This window comes from Dermochelys coriacea, chromosome 6, assembly GCF_009764565.3.
Source record: "Dermochelys coriacea isolate rDerCor1 chromosome 6, rDerCor1.pri.v4, whole genome shotgun sequence".
NCBI classification, from domain to species: Eukaryota; Metazoa; Chordata; order Testudines; family Dermochelyidae; genus Dermochelys; species Dermochelys coriacea.
Genome location: NC_050073.1, coordinates 2,083,476 through 2,097,932, shown reverse-complemented (window position 1 = coordinate 2,097,932; position 14,457 = coordinate 2,083,476). Strand labels below are relative to the sequence as shown.

General features: G+C 53.4%; 1 protein-coding gene across 1 annotated transcript in view; it reads left to right on the top strand.

Moving 5' to 3' along the window:
• Nucleotides 1-5,069: 5,069 nt before the first annotated feature.
• Nucleotides 5,070-14,457, top strand: part of STX1B (syntaxin 1B) — a 26,729-nt gene continuing 17,341 nt past the window's right edge. Inside the window, exon 1 of the mRNA XM_038404823.2 lies at nt 5,070-5,308. Within this exon, the coding sequence (XP_038260751.1) occupies nt 5,279-5,308 (30 nt within the window). The 5' untranslated portion in view covers nt 5,070-5,278. The remainder of the gene's footprint in view (nt 5,309-14,457) is intronic.

The following is a 14,457-nucleotide window of genomic DNA, read 5'->3' as shown; positions in this document are numbered from 1 at the left end:
CTCAGTCCCAACCTGCATCTCTGCTATCACAGCCTTGGGCTCCTCCTGCCCCACACTCAGCGGGTGCCCTTCCATCCTGTCCTGCAGCCCCCTGCTATCCCAGCCCTGGGTTCCTTCACCTCAGCACTGCTGGTGCCCCTAAATCCTGACCCACAGAACCCTGCTTTCCCAGCCCTGCGGTCTTATACACACACAGCTCTGTCAATGCCCCTCAGCCCCAAACCACAGGCCCCAACTAAACCTGGCTGCAAACCCACCATGGTAATTTCTGACTCCCCGCAAAATCATCGGTTTAATCCCACTTCCTAAGGATGAATGCCAAGTGAGTCAGCCCTAATTTAGGGCTCCTCCCCTTCGGAGCCCCAGCCCTCTTCCATGCTGACTCACCCCTTACATTCATGGCCATAAACTAGTTGCCTTGATTACCTGACACACTCCAGCATGACTCACATGCCATAGCTACTGCTTCCAGTAAAAAAGGACTGTAGAGAAAAACCACCAGATAAAGTCACCCGTTTATTCATTCTTATCTATTAGGTGTACTAAGATAGCACCACTGACCTTGCAGGAGATCAGAGTCCCTGTGATGCCACATGCTCCACAGACACAGATTGAAAGAAAGACCCTGCCCTCAAGACTTCCCCATCTTAGGCCATGTCTACATGAGAACTTAGATCAGTCAAACTGTTGTCGCTCAGGGCTGTGAAAAAAACACCCCACGGAGTAACATATTTGGCCGGCATAAGCACTTGTGTACAAAATGGTATGTCGATGGGACACACCCTCCCACCCGCATAACCACCGCCCCGCGTTGAGCTGGTTTGATTACATCGAAAGGAGAGCGCACTCCGGTCACCATGAAGCGGCTACACAAGAGATCTTACAGCAGTGCAGGTGTATCAGAACAGCTATGTTGCGGAAAGCTTGTAAGTATAGCATGGCTTCGTATATCACAAACAACATGCATATCTTTCCACAAGGGCACCAATCCATCCTTTCAAGTCCTAGTCAGCCATCCATGCATGAGCCCATCATTCTGTCCATCCATCCATCTTGACAAGCTGTAGACATCCATCCTCCCATTATCCCGGCTATACCCATCCCTCCTATACCCATCCCTCCTTCCACCCATCCCGGCAAAACCCATTCTTCCTTCTACCCAACCCAGCTACACCCATCCCTCCTTCCACAAATCCCGGCTATACCCATCCCTCCTTCTACCCATCCCAGCGATATCCATCTCTTCTTCCACCTATCCCGGCTATACCCACCCCTCCTTACACCCATCCCAGCTATACCCATCCCTCCTTCCACCCATCCCAGCTATACCCATCCCTCCTTCCACCTATCCCATCTATACCTATCCCTCCTTGCACCCATCCCAGCGATATCCATCCCTCCTTCTACCCATCCCAGCTATACCCATCTGTCCTTTTTCCCATCCCAGCTGTACCTATCCCTCCTTCTACCCAACCCAGCTACACCCATCCCTTCTTCCACACATCCCGGCTATATCCATCCCTCCTTCCACCCATCCCTGCTATAGCCATCCTTTCTTCCACCCACCACAGCTATACCCATCCCTCCTTCTTCCCATCCCCGCTATACCCATCCCTCCTTCCACCCATCCCGGCTATACCCACTCCTCCTTCCACCCATCCCTGCTATAGCCATCCTTTCTTCCACCCATCCCAGCTATATCCATCCCTCCTTCCACCCATCCCAGCTATACCCATCCCTCCTTCCACCCATCCCAGCTATACCCATCCCTCCTTCCACCCATCCCAGCTATACCCATCCCTCCTTCCACCCATCCCGGCTATACCCATCCCTCCTTCCACCCATCACAGCTATACCCATCCCTCCTTCCACCTATCTCATCTATACCCATCCCTCCTTCCACCCATCCCAGCTATACCCATCTGTCCTTTTTCCCATCCCGGCTATACCCATCCCTCCTTCTACCCATCTCAGCGATACCCACCCCTCCTTCCACCCATCCCAGCTATATCCATCCCTCTTTCCATCCATCCCGGCTATACCATCCCTCCTTCTACCCATGCTGGCTATAGCCATCCTTCCTTCCATCCAAGGTCTAGACACTGAGCCATCTAATCTCTGTCCCTCCTTCCCTCCATCCACCTATCTCTTCTCTAACTCTACCTATCTCTTTTTCTATCCATCCATCTATCCTCTACCTTTCCTTCCTTCCTTTCTCCCTCCTTACAGCCATCCATGCTGTACCCTTCCTTCTTCCTTTCTTCCTTCCTTCCATCCATGCATCCAAGTCTTTCATATAGCTCTGTCTTTCACCTGCAGCTCTCTTAAAATCAGTGTCGTGGTTCTAAATGCTACCAATACTTTTGATGTCCCCCTCACATCTCGAACACTTACATCTAGTTCCCCAGCTGCAGCAGCCAAAGGAGTCTAGGACCACTCGTTGAACATGCCCATTGCAGACAGGACCGGGTGTGGTGTAGCACACAATGGCTATTTGGGCTTAACCGTAAATTCCCTTCCAAGGGGAATGATTTGTTCACCATACAATTACACCGGTCCAGCATCAATTGTGGAGGCAGCTGTACTGGAATAAAGGAATCGTATACTGGTAGAACCTATTCCCCTTCCTGTATTGAACTAGCTATACTGGAATAAGTAGTTTTGTCCTGGTTTAGCTGCATCCATGCAGCGGGGATCATATGGCTTTAACTAGGCTAGGATAGATAAACCGGTGCAATCTGTGGTATCAGGCTCAACACTTACTGTGAGAGCAGAGCGCCCCCTACTGGGCCCCCCATGCTCCTTGCAGGACAGCACCCCCAGAACCACTCACTGGGGCATTGGGGGCCAATATTGACTGTCGCGGGCGGGGGGGGGAGGGAGAGAGAGAGAGAGTGCTTTGATTTTTTTACCACACACATTGTGGTGTTGAGCAGCTATCCATGGCTGTGAGTGTGTGTATGTGTGTGTGCATGTTCTGGTTGCGTGCCCTACACAACCACAACATACACAGTTCCCTCACACCACAACAATGAGTCCTTACACAACCACAGCATAAATACACTGAGCCCCTGACACCACAACACTGTGTGCCCTACACAATCAAAACACACACAGCTTCCTGACACCACAACAGGGAATGAGCTACACAACCACAACACAGACCCACAACCCTTTAATATCACAACAGTGAGTGTCCGACACAGCCACATCACACTCACACACAATGCCGTAACTGTGAGTCCGCTACACAACCACAACACATACAAATATTCTCTTCCAGTCTTTCATGCACACAATCTCCAAGACAAATCCCAGCACAGAGACCCACAATCCACACTCGACACTGTCACAAGCAAACACACTTAAGATGATGCACACACACTTTCACAACTACACTTCAACACCTCTCATCTGCTGACAGATACACACATACTTTAGCACCCCTTATCTCCTGATAAAAAACACACACACACACAACCTCACAATCACAGTCCAGTATCCCTTATCTGCGGATATGCACACACATGCGCACACACACTCTAAAAACCCTCTCATCTGCTGATAACACCCACACTCTCACAACTTCACTCTAACACTCCACATTTACTGATACACACCCACACACACAGCTGCACGAGCTCTAGTACGCCTCTCATCTCCTGATGTACACAACACACACTAGCTTCTTCAGAGCACACGGCCCCGCCTAGTGCCCATTGCTGGAACAACATACCTAGCTGAACCAGCTGGAGGCAGGCTCTGAGCAGTCACTCACTCACGCACACACACACACACACTGCAATACTCAGACACACACACATATTCTGAGACATTCACTGACAAACACTCACAGACACACACTAATACTCTGAGACACACACTCACTCACACACACTGCAACACTCACAGACATACACACTCACAGACACACACTGACACACGCTCTGAGACACACACACACTGAGGCACTCACTCGGGCACACATGCACATTGCAACACTCACAGACACACATACACTCTGAGACACTCACTGACACACACTGCAACACTTACAGACACACACACTCACAGATGCACTCTGACACACTCACAGACACACACCAATACATGCTCTAAGACATACAAACACCCACTGAAACATTCACTGACAGACACACACACACAAAGAAATACTGACACATTCACTGACATGCTCACAGACACACACACTGACACACACACACTCTGAGACATTCACGGGGCCACACACTCACAGACACACACTGACATGCTCTGAAACACACACATGCACTGAGACACTCACTGACACACACTGCAACATTCCCAGACACACACGGACACACATCTGCAGAGACTCACTCTGACACACTCACTGACATGCTCTGAGATGCACGCACTGAGACACACAATGACACACACTGCAACACTCACAGACACACACACACTCACAGGCACACTCTGACACATGCTCTGAGACACACACACACTGAAACATTCACTGACACTCACAAACACTCTGACACACAGACACACACTGCAACACTCACAGACGCACTCTGACGCACGCTCTGAGACACACACACACGCTCCGAGACATTCACTGACACTCCCAACACTCTGACACACCGACACACTGACACACGCTCTGAGACACAAAAAGAAAAGGAGTACTTGTGGCACCTTAGAGACTAACAAATTTATTAGAGCATAAGCTTTCGTGAGCTACAGCTCACTTCATCGGATGCAACACACACACACCCCTGAGACGTTCACTGACACTCCCAAACACTCTGACACACACTGCAACACTCACAGACACACACGCACTCACAGACACACACTCACCTGCTCACAGACCCACCCATTGACACACACACTGAGCCACTCACACACACAGACCACCCCCAAATCTGCACAGCCCCGCCCCCCCCAAACTACAACTCCCAGCGCTCCCCTGGACGGGGGGGGCAGGCGGGCAGGGAGGGGGGTGCAGGGAGCATGCCCAGACCCCCCCATCTCCCCCCTCCCTCCATCCTTCCCCTGCATCCCCCCCGCCCCCGCCCCCGCCCCCTCTGCTGCATCAGCACCAACCTCCCTCCATCCTTGAGCAGCAGCCTCCCGGCCGGAGCAGGGAGCTTCGCCCGGTGCTGCAGTAACCCACAGCCTCCCCCCACCTCCTCCTCTTCCTCTCCCCCCCCACGCCGCCCCAGCAGCAGCCCCCCCCCCCGCGCCCGGCTCGCAGGGTCTGCGGCAGCAGGAGGAAGCGGCAGCAGCCATGAAGGACCGTACTCAGGAGCTGAGGACTGTAAGAGCCAATGTCTGCTTTCTACCTAGCCCCGCGGGGACCCCCCCATACCCTCAGGGCCCGGGGGGCGAGATCCCTTAGCACCCCGGGGGAGGGGCTACTGGGGGCGACCAGACCCCCCCTCCCCCCAAGCTGAACTCTCCAAGGGGAAGGGAGATCAGACCCCCCCCGCCAAGCTGAGCTCTCCAAGGGGAAGGGAGATCAGACCCCCCCTCCCCAGGCTGAGCTCTCCAAGGGGGAAGGGAGATCAGACCCCCCCAAGCTGACTCTCCAAGGGGGAAGGGAGATCAGATCCCCCCCCCCGCCAAGCTGAGCTCTCCAAGGGGAAGGGAGATCAGACCCCCTCTCCCCAGGCTGAGCTCTCCAAGGGGGAAGGCAGATCAGATCCCCCCCCCGCCAAGCTGAGCTCTCTAAGGGGGAAGGGAGATCAGACCCCCCCCCCAAGCTGAGCTCTCCAAGGGGGAAGGGAGATCAGACCCCCCCAAGCTGACTCTCCAAGGGGGAAGGGAGATCAGACCCCCCCCCAAGCTGAGCTCTCCAAGGGGGAAGGGAGATCAGACCCCCCCCCAAGCTGACTCTCCAAGGGGGAAGGGAGATCAGACCCCCCCCCAAGCTGAGCTCTCCAAGGGGGAAGGGAGATCAGACCCCCCCCAAGCTGAGCTCTCCAAGGGGGAAGGGAGATCAGACCCCCCTCCCCAAGCTGAGCTCTCCAAGGGGGAGGGAAGATCAGACCCCCCCAAAAAACTGAGATCTCCAGGGGGCGGTGGTGGTTGGGGCAGACCCCCTAGCTCAAATCTCCAAAGGGGGGAAATTTAGAGGGGAGGGGGGTTCATTGCTCAACTCCCAGGGAGTGTGTTTGGGAGGGGATCCAGCCCCCCCCCCATAGGGACCCATAGGGAGGGGATGAGTTGGTGTTACAGTGCTGGGGGATAACCCCTCCCCAGGATATATTTCCATGGGTCTATGGGAAGGGGTATGTGTGATGGATGCAGTGATTCAGACCCCCCCCCAACCCCTTTCTTTCTAGCTGCATCCAACCTGCTCCCCACCCCCTCTCTGGTGCCCAAATCGAATCGGACTTGTCTGTTTCATAATATTTTCCCCTGGTGATATTTCACCAGTTTCCTGGCCAGGATTCCTATCCCCACCACCCCCTCCCTCCACTCCCCTTTGGGGGTTTTCTGGGAGGATGCGTGGGGGGGAGGGAGGAGGAATGCGGTGGCAGGATAAAATATATATATGGGGTGATGGAGAAAGAACCACCCCTTTTCCACCACCACCACCCCCCGCAATTTATGTCACAGATCCAGGTTGGGGCGGTGGGCGGGAGCTGGGAATCTGGGTCTTTGCAAATTGTTCTCTCAAGGAAAAAGCAGGATCTATTTCTGTCTGTGATTCCTATGGGTTATATTGGGGTCTGGTTGTGTGTGTGTGTGTGTACGTGCTTGCTCATTTCACTTCCCTAATAAAAATATTGCAGATGGCGAGAAAATTCTCTCCACCAGGATACACGCGGTTCAGGCGCGTGTGTGTGTGTGTGTGTGTGTGTGTGTGTGTTTAACAACAAATACCCAGGGAGAAACATGGTTTAATTACAGCTTGGGGCGGGAGGGGGAATCCTTCCAAAATTGCTGGTTGATTTGCTTTCCGCTTTGCCGCTGGATGGATGGATGGATGGATGGATGGATGGATGGATGGATACAGACAGACAATGCTGCTCGGCGGATGGAGTCTAAAATAACTGGTGGTAAGCGCGCCCTTCTGCAGTGAACAGAAGTGGGGGGCTTTTTTCCCTAGGCTGCGAGGCAGGAGGCAGGGAAGGCTGGCTGGGATGGAGGGACAGGGAAAGGCAGAGAGGAGGAGAGAGGCCGCCGGGAATGGAGCGTGCTCTTTTGTTGCAGGGACACAGGGATGGACGGAGAAGGAGGAATGAATGACCCGTTTCGGTGAGCGGGCCACGCTCCCCTCGCTGCGAGGATGGAGGGATGGAGAAAGGCAGCGAGGGCAGCGAGGCAGAGAGATGGGAATGGGTTTCAGAGCTCCGGGCTGCTCCTGGGGAGATTGAAGGCAGCTGCCTTCTCTGTGGCCCTTGGCCCAGGGGCCGCCAGGACTGAGGGGGGCTGAGGCCTGCAGGAGGCCTTGGGCCCCACGCCCCTGGCCCAGTGGCAGGTGTGGGCAGGTGGGTGCAGGGAAGATGGCCCAGCTGGCTACTGGCGCAGTGGGTGCTGGGGCGGGTTTGCTGCAGGGAGCGGAGGGGGGTTTTCACTCGGTGGTGGGGAGTGAATGCAGCAAAGAGACACAGGGTGTGTGTCTGTGTGTGACAGAGAGTGTGTGACGTGCATGTGAGCGACGTGTCTGTCAGCATGTGATAAGCATGTGTATGTGATGTGTGTCTGTGAGCGATGGCTGTGTGTCTGTCAGTGTGTGTGTCTGTGTGTGAGCGACGGCTGAGTGTCTGTCAGTGTGTGTGTGTGTGTGTCTGTGTGTGAGCGACAGCTGTGTGTCTGTCAGTGTGTGTGTGTGTGTGTGTGTTCGTGTGTGAGTGATGGCTGTGTGACTGTCAGGGTGTGTGATGCGAGAGAGTGTGTGTGTGTCTATGTGTGAGCAATGGGTGTGTGTCTGTCCATGTGTGTGATATGTGTGTGTGTATGTGAGCGATGAGTGTTTGTCAGTGTGTGTGATGAGAGAGTGTGTATCTGTGTGAGCAATGGATGTGTGTCTGTGAGTGTGTGATGAGTGTGTGAGAAAGAGTGTGTGTGTCAGTATGTTTGACATGTATGTGTCTGTGTGAGAGTGATGGGTGTGTCTGTCAGTGTGTGAGTGTGTGAGACACGTGTGTCCATGTGTGTGATATATGTGTGTCTGTGTGTGAGCAACAAGTGTGTGTCTGTCAGTGTGAGTGTGAGAGAGTGTTTGTGTGACGTGTGTGTCTGTATGTGAGCAATAGGTGAGTGTCAGTGTGTGTGATGTGTGTGTCATGTGTGCAAGTGTGTTGTGTGTGTGATATGTGTCTGTGGGTGAGCAACATGTCAGTCTGTCAATGTGTGTAGTGTGAGAGCGTGTGTGTGTCTATGTGTGAGCAATGGGTGTGTGTCTGTCAGTGTGTGTGATGTGTGTGAGTATGAAAGAGTGTGTATGTGATGTTTGAGTATCTGTGTGTGAGCAATGTGTGGGTATCAGTGTGTGATTAGTGTGTGTATGTCAGTATGTGTGTGTCCATGTGTGAGTGATGGGTGTGTTCGTGTGTGTGTGAAAATAGTGTGTGTGACACATGTGCATGTGTGAGCAATAGGTGTGAATCTGTCAGTGTGTGTTGTGTGTGATGTGTTTGTGTGTGTGAATGATTGAGAGTGTATGTGAACTGTGTATCTATCAGTGTGTGTCTGATGTGTGGGTGGTTGGGTGTGAGAGAGACTGTGTGTTAGTGTGTGGGTGTATGAGGGAAACTGTATGTGTGACGTGCATGTGTCATTATGCGTGTGGTGTGAGTATGTGTGTGATATGTGTGTGTGAGTGAGTGTATGTGAGAATAACATATGTGTGTCCTTCAGTGTGTATGTTAGTGTGTTATATGTGTCAGAGTGGCATGTGTGTCTGTCAGTGTGTGTGTGAGAGAGAGAGAGAGTGACACATATGGGTCAGTCACTGTGTGTGTGTTAGTGTGTGTGAGAGAGAGAGACATGGAGGGGACACTCAGTGTGTGTGTGAGTGTGAGAAAGAGAGCTCTGTGTGTTGGTCAGTCAGCGTGTGTGAGAGAGAGTGAATGTGATGTGTGTGTCTGTCAATGTAAGTGATGTGTGTGAGTGGTTGTGTGTGTGAGAGTGTTTGTCAGTGATGTGTGTGTCAGTAGGCATGTCTGTGTATGTGTCAGTGTGTGTGTGTGTGAGAGAGAGAGAGAGTGTCAGTGTGTGTGTCAGAGCATGTGTTTGTGTCAGTGTGTCTGTGTCTGTGTGGGTATGGCTGCATGGGTTATAAAACCAGGTACGCTGGGTGGGAGATGGCACGCCCACATTTGACAGACACATTTGCACATGCCCACACATTCTGACACACACACACTCAGATCCACCACCATTCACTCCGAAACACACACACCATCCAGCCTGACAGCAGATGTCTAGTGTGCTTTCTCTCCCATCTGGGTGACTCTGAATGCGTGGGTGTGTTGTGGCCCCACAAACCTACCCTGCTGGGCTGGCTGGGGGAGCTGCTTACCCGGACAGTGCTGAGAGGTTGGGAGACCCTGGCATGACAGCTCCCCCGAATTGCCCCCTGCCTCTGGCACAAGGCCACATGCGAGTAACATCTCGCCAGAGGATGCTAGGGGCTCAGATCATCCAGTTAGGGTGCAGGTCCCAGACGGAAGCTACCCCCCACCTTGCCAGATAGATACAAGGGTGTATGGAGATAGATAGATAGATAGATAGATAGATAGATAGATAGATAGATAGATAGATAGATACGAAGGTGTATGGAGAGAGAGAGAGATGGGTGGATGGGAATAGATAGATAGATTAGATAGAGGTGTGGATGGGAACAGATAGATAGATAGATAGATAGATAGATAGATAGATAGATAGATAGATAGATAGATAGATAGAAGGGTGGAGAGAGAGAGAGAGAGAGAGAGATGGGTGAATGGGAATAGATAGATAGATAGATAGATAGATAGATAGATAGATAGATAGATAGATAGATAGATAGATAGAAGGGTGGAGAGAGAGAGAGAGAGAGATGGGTGAATGGGAATAGATAGATAGATAGATAGATAGATAGATAGATAGATAGATAGATAGATAGATAGATAGAAGGGTGGAGAGAGAGAGAGAGAGAGAGAGATGGGTGAATGGGAATAGATAGATAGATAGATTAGATAGAGGGGTGGATGGGAATAGATAGATAGATAGATAGATAGATAGATAGATAGATAGATAGATAGATATGAGGGTGTATGGAGAGAGCGAGAGAGAGATGCGTGGATGGGAATAGATAGATAGATAGGTAGATAGATAGATACGAGGGTGGAGAGAGAGAGAGAGATGGGTGGATGGGAATAGATAGATAGCTATGAGGGTGTATGGAGAGAGAGAGAGAGAGAGAGAGAGAGAGATGGGTGGATGGGAATAGATAGATAGATAGATAGATAGATAGATAGATAGATAGATAGATAGATAGATAGATAGATAGATAGATAGATACGGGGGTGTCTGGGAAAAGAGAGAGAGATACTCTCTCTCTCTCTCTGTGGGTACAGATCTCTCGGTAGTGCTGGCTCTCCCTGCCCGCAGCACTGGGCTTTTTGTAGTAGCTGGGTGGTTGTTGGGTGCCCCGGGGGCTGCCATTCGGGCCCCCCCAGAGCACAGGCCGTGTGTGTCTGTGTGTGTCTAACTGTGGCTCCACGTTCCTGCCCACCAGTCCCTCCCTGCCAGACAGCTGCAATGCAGGCACCTGGGGGGGAGAGGGCAGCCGTGACGGGGCACCTCTGTCTCTTTCCATCGGTTGCCCCAGCTCAGGGTGCCTGGCAGGGGGCAGATACTTGGCTGGGGTCTGGGCCTTTCATGCTGGGTTTTATTGGCTCCTCTGGAAGGTTTCACTGCAAGGGGGTGGTGGGGGTACCAGCCCAGCAGACAGAGACATGCGGACACAGCCAGACAGCCAGACTCTCTCCCCCTGCAGCACACACACCCCCCCCAATACACACACACAGTCTCTCTCTCAAACACACACGCTCACTCTCTCCAACATACACCCTCTCTCCAATACACACACACACACTCAGAGACACACACCTGCACTTTCTCTCACACACACAGAGACACACACAACATCTCTGTTCCCCCACACAATCACACAATGTCTCTCTCACACACGCACACTGTCACACACACACACATTCGCTCTCACACACACAATGTCAAAGATGCAGAGCCACACTCCCGCACACAAGTCTCACAGATGCTCACAATCTCTTTCATATACCCTCAGACACACAATCACACACACACAAACATAACCTCTTTTACACATACAGACAAAGCGACACACACAGAGATACACACAAGCTCTCCTGAACACACACAGAAACACACAGCCTCTCTCACACACACACACAGTCACATAGACACATGCTGTCTCTCTCCAACACACACACCCTGTCCCCTCCCAACCCTCACAGTTGGTGGGGACCCAGACTCCAGCCTGGTTGCTATTACTGTCAAGGTGAAGCGCCAGGGCTTAATTTGTGCCAGGGCTGGGCAGGTCAGAGCCCCAGCACCTCTGGGCCTGGCAGTTCTGAGCCCTGGTATCTCTGGGCTCGCTGCGTCAGGTATGAATGTAAAAAAATTGCTTGTGCCCCAGCACTTCTTTCATTACAGATTAAGCATCGGCCAACACCTGGTGCCAGAGGTGGCTGGGTCCTGCCAGCCCTGCAGTGTGGGGCTGGGACCCCCAGGGTAATGGATGGACAGACAGGACAGGAGCAGGGAATGAATCTGGGTCACCCAGCAGGGAGGGAGCAGGGGCTCTGGGTCCCATCTAGGACGGGGGGCAGAGAGGGGAGATTAGAAAGTTTGGAAGATCCATCCATCCATCCATCTCCATATATCCTCCCCATCCACCCATCCACATATACCCCCTCTATCCATCCATCCATCCACATATACCCCCTCTATCCATCAATCTATCCATCCATCTCTATATATCCCATCCATCTATCCATCTCCATATATCCTCTCCATCCACCCATACCCCCTCTGTCCATCCATCCATCCATCCATCCATCCATCCATCCACTTATACCCCCTCTATCTATCCATCCATCCATCCACATATACCCCCCTCTATCTATCCATCTATCCATCCATCTCTATATATCCCATCCATCTATCTCCATATATCCTCTCCATCCACCCATACCCCCTCTTTCCATCCATCCATCCATCCATCCATCCATCCATCCACTTATACCCCCTCTATCTATCCATCCATCCACATATACCCCCTCTATCTATCCATCTATCCATCCATCTCTATATATTCCATCCATCCATCCCCATATACCCCCTCTGTCTGTCTATCTGTCCATCCATCTCTATATACTCCCTCCATTCATCCATTCCCATGTACCCCCTCCATCCATCCATCCATCCATCCCCATATACCCTCTCCAACTATCATGACAGCCAGCCCCATACACTCCCTCCATCTATCTACCAATCCATCTATGCATCCATCCCCTTATGTCCCCTCTATATATCTACCCATCTATCCCCATATACCCCCTCCCTCTACCTACCTACCCATCCATCCTCATACACCCCACCTATCTTTCTGTCTGTCTAGCCATCCATCCCTATAAGCCTCCTTTCTCTCTCTCTCTCTTCCCACAACCCCTCCCCCGTCCCACCCAAACACAACCCTTTGGGAAAGAAGTGGGGTCTAATGGGTTAGAGCAGGTTGGGAGCCAGGACTCCTGGGCTCTGTGCCGGCTCTGGGAGGGGAGGGGAGTCTAGTGGTTAGAGCAGGGAGGCTGGGAGCCAGGGCACCTGGGTTCTGTGCTGACTCTGGGAGGGGAGTTGGATCTAGTGGTCAGAGAGGGGGGGTGGGAGCTAGGACACCTGGGTTCTGTCCTGGCTCTGGGAGGGGAGTGGGATCTAGTGGTCAGAGCAGGGGGGTGGGAACCAGGACACCTGGGTTCTGTGCCAGCTCTGGGAGGGGAGTGGGATCTAGTGGTCAGAGCAGGGAGGCTGGGAGCCAGGACACCTGGGTTCTGTGCCGGTTCTGGGTGGGGAGTGGGGTCTAGTGGTTAGAGCAGGGGGGCTGGGAGCCAGGACACCTGGGTTCTGTGCCGGCTCTGGGAGGGGAGTGGGATCTAGTGGTCAGAGCAGGGGGGTGGGAACCAGGACACCTGGGTTCTGTGCCGGCTCTGGGAGGGAAGTGGGATCTAGTGGTCAGAGCGGAGGCGGGCTACGGGGGCAGCAGTCGTGGGGTGAGGAGCCATGAAGCTGTTTAAGTGGCTCTGTATTTGGGCAGCTGCGTCTTTTTTTAGCCCAGTGCTGTGATGCTGGCGCCCTGGGTTTTCCTCAGGCAGCGAGAGGGGGGGCCGTGCTGCTAAATATGCCGCGCGCCTCTCAGGGGCCGGGAGCAAATGGGAGCCGTAGCACTAATTATGATCAAGGATTACTCCGCAGAAGCAACCCAGCGCTTTGGGGGCATGTCAGCGTCGCTCCCCCGGCACTGAGATGCAGCTGCCCCTGGGGTGGGGTGGGGCAGCTGTTTAATGGCCATGGGTGGGGGGGACACCCCTGCTTATACGGCTTGACCTTATGCCCCTGCTAGAGAACCCAGGAGTCCTGGCTCCCAGCTCCCCCTGCTCTAACCCACTAGACCGCATTCCCCTCCCAGAGCTGGGGAGAGAACCCAGGAGTCCTGGCTCCCAGACCCTCTCCCCGATCTAACCCACTACACCCCACTTCCCTCCCAGAGCTGGGGAGAGAACCCAGGAGTCCTGGCTCCCAGACCCCCTCCCCGATCTAACCCACTACACCCCACTTCCCTCCCAGAGCTGGGGAGAGAACCCAGGAGTCCTGACTCCCAGCCTGCCCCCGCTCCAACCCCAGTGGACCCCACTCCCTTCCCAGAGCTGGAGATAGAACCCAGGAGTCCTGGCTCCCACCCCCGCCCCACTCTAACCCACTAGACCCCACTCCCCTCTCAGAGCTCTGGATTTCCATCACTTTCCCTACAATTTGAACATCCCCCCCCCCCCCCAGTGCTCCTTAAGTCATCCATCTCCCCCCTGCTCCCATCCCGAACCTTGCCTGGACTTTCCCCTGGTTGCGGGGCTTGAATCCTTTGGCTCCCCCCAGACCCCCCCCTCTTCCCTGCCTGTCCGTGCTGCAGGCTGCCCATGATGGAGATCCCTGCATGATGCTGCAGCAGAAAGCCGGCCCGAGAAAAGAGCTGCAGGGGAAGGGAACTGGCGATTGACAGGCTGTACAGACACCGAGAGGGCAGGAAACAGGCACAGAGAGACGCATCTACAAACACCCACAGAGACACACTGACACCAGCACAAACACCACACCCGCCCAGCAAGGCACCCAGTGGCACCGAACAACACACACGCGCCCACTGTCACACAGCCGCCA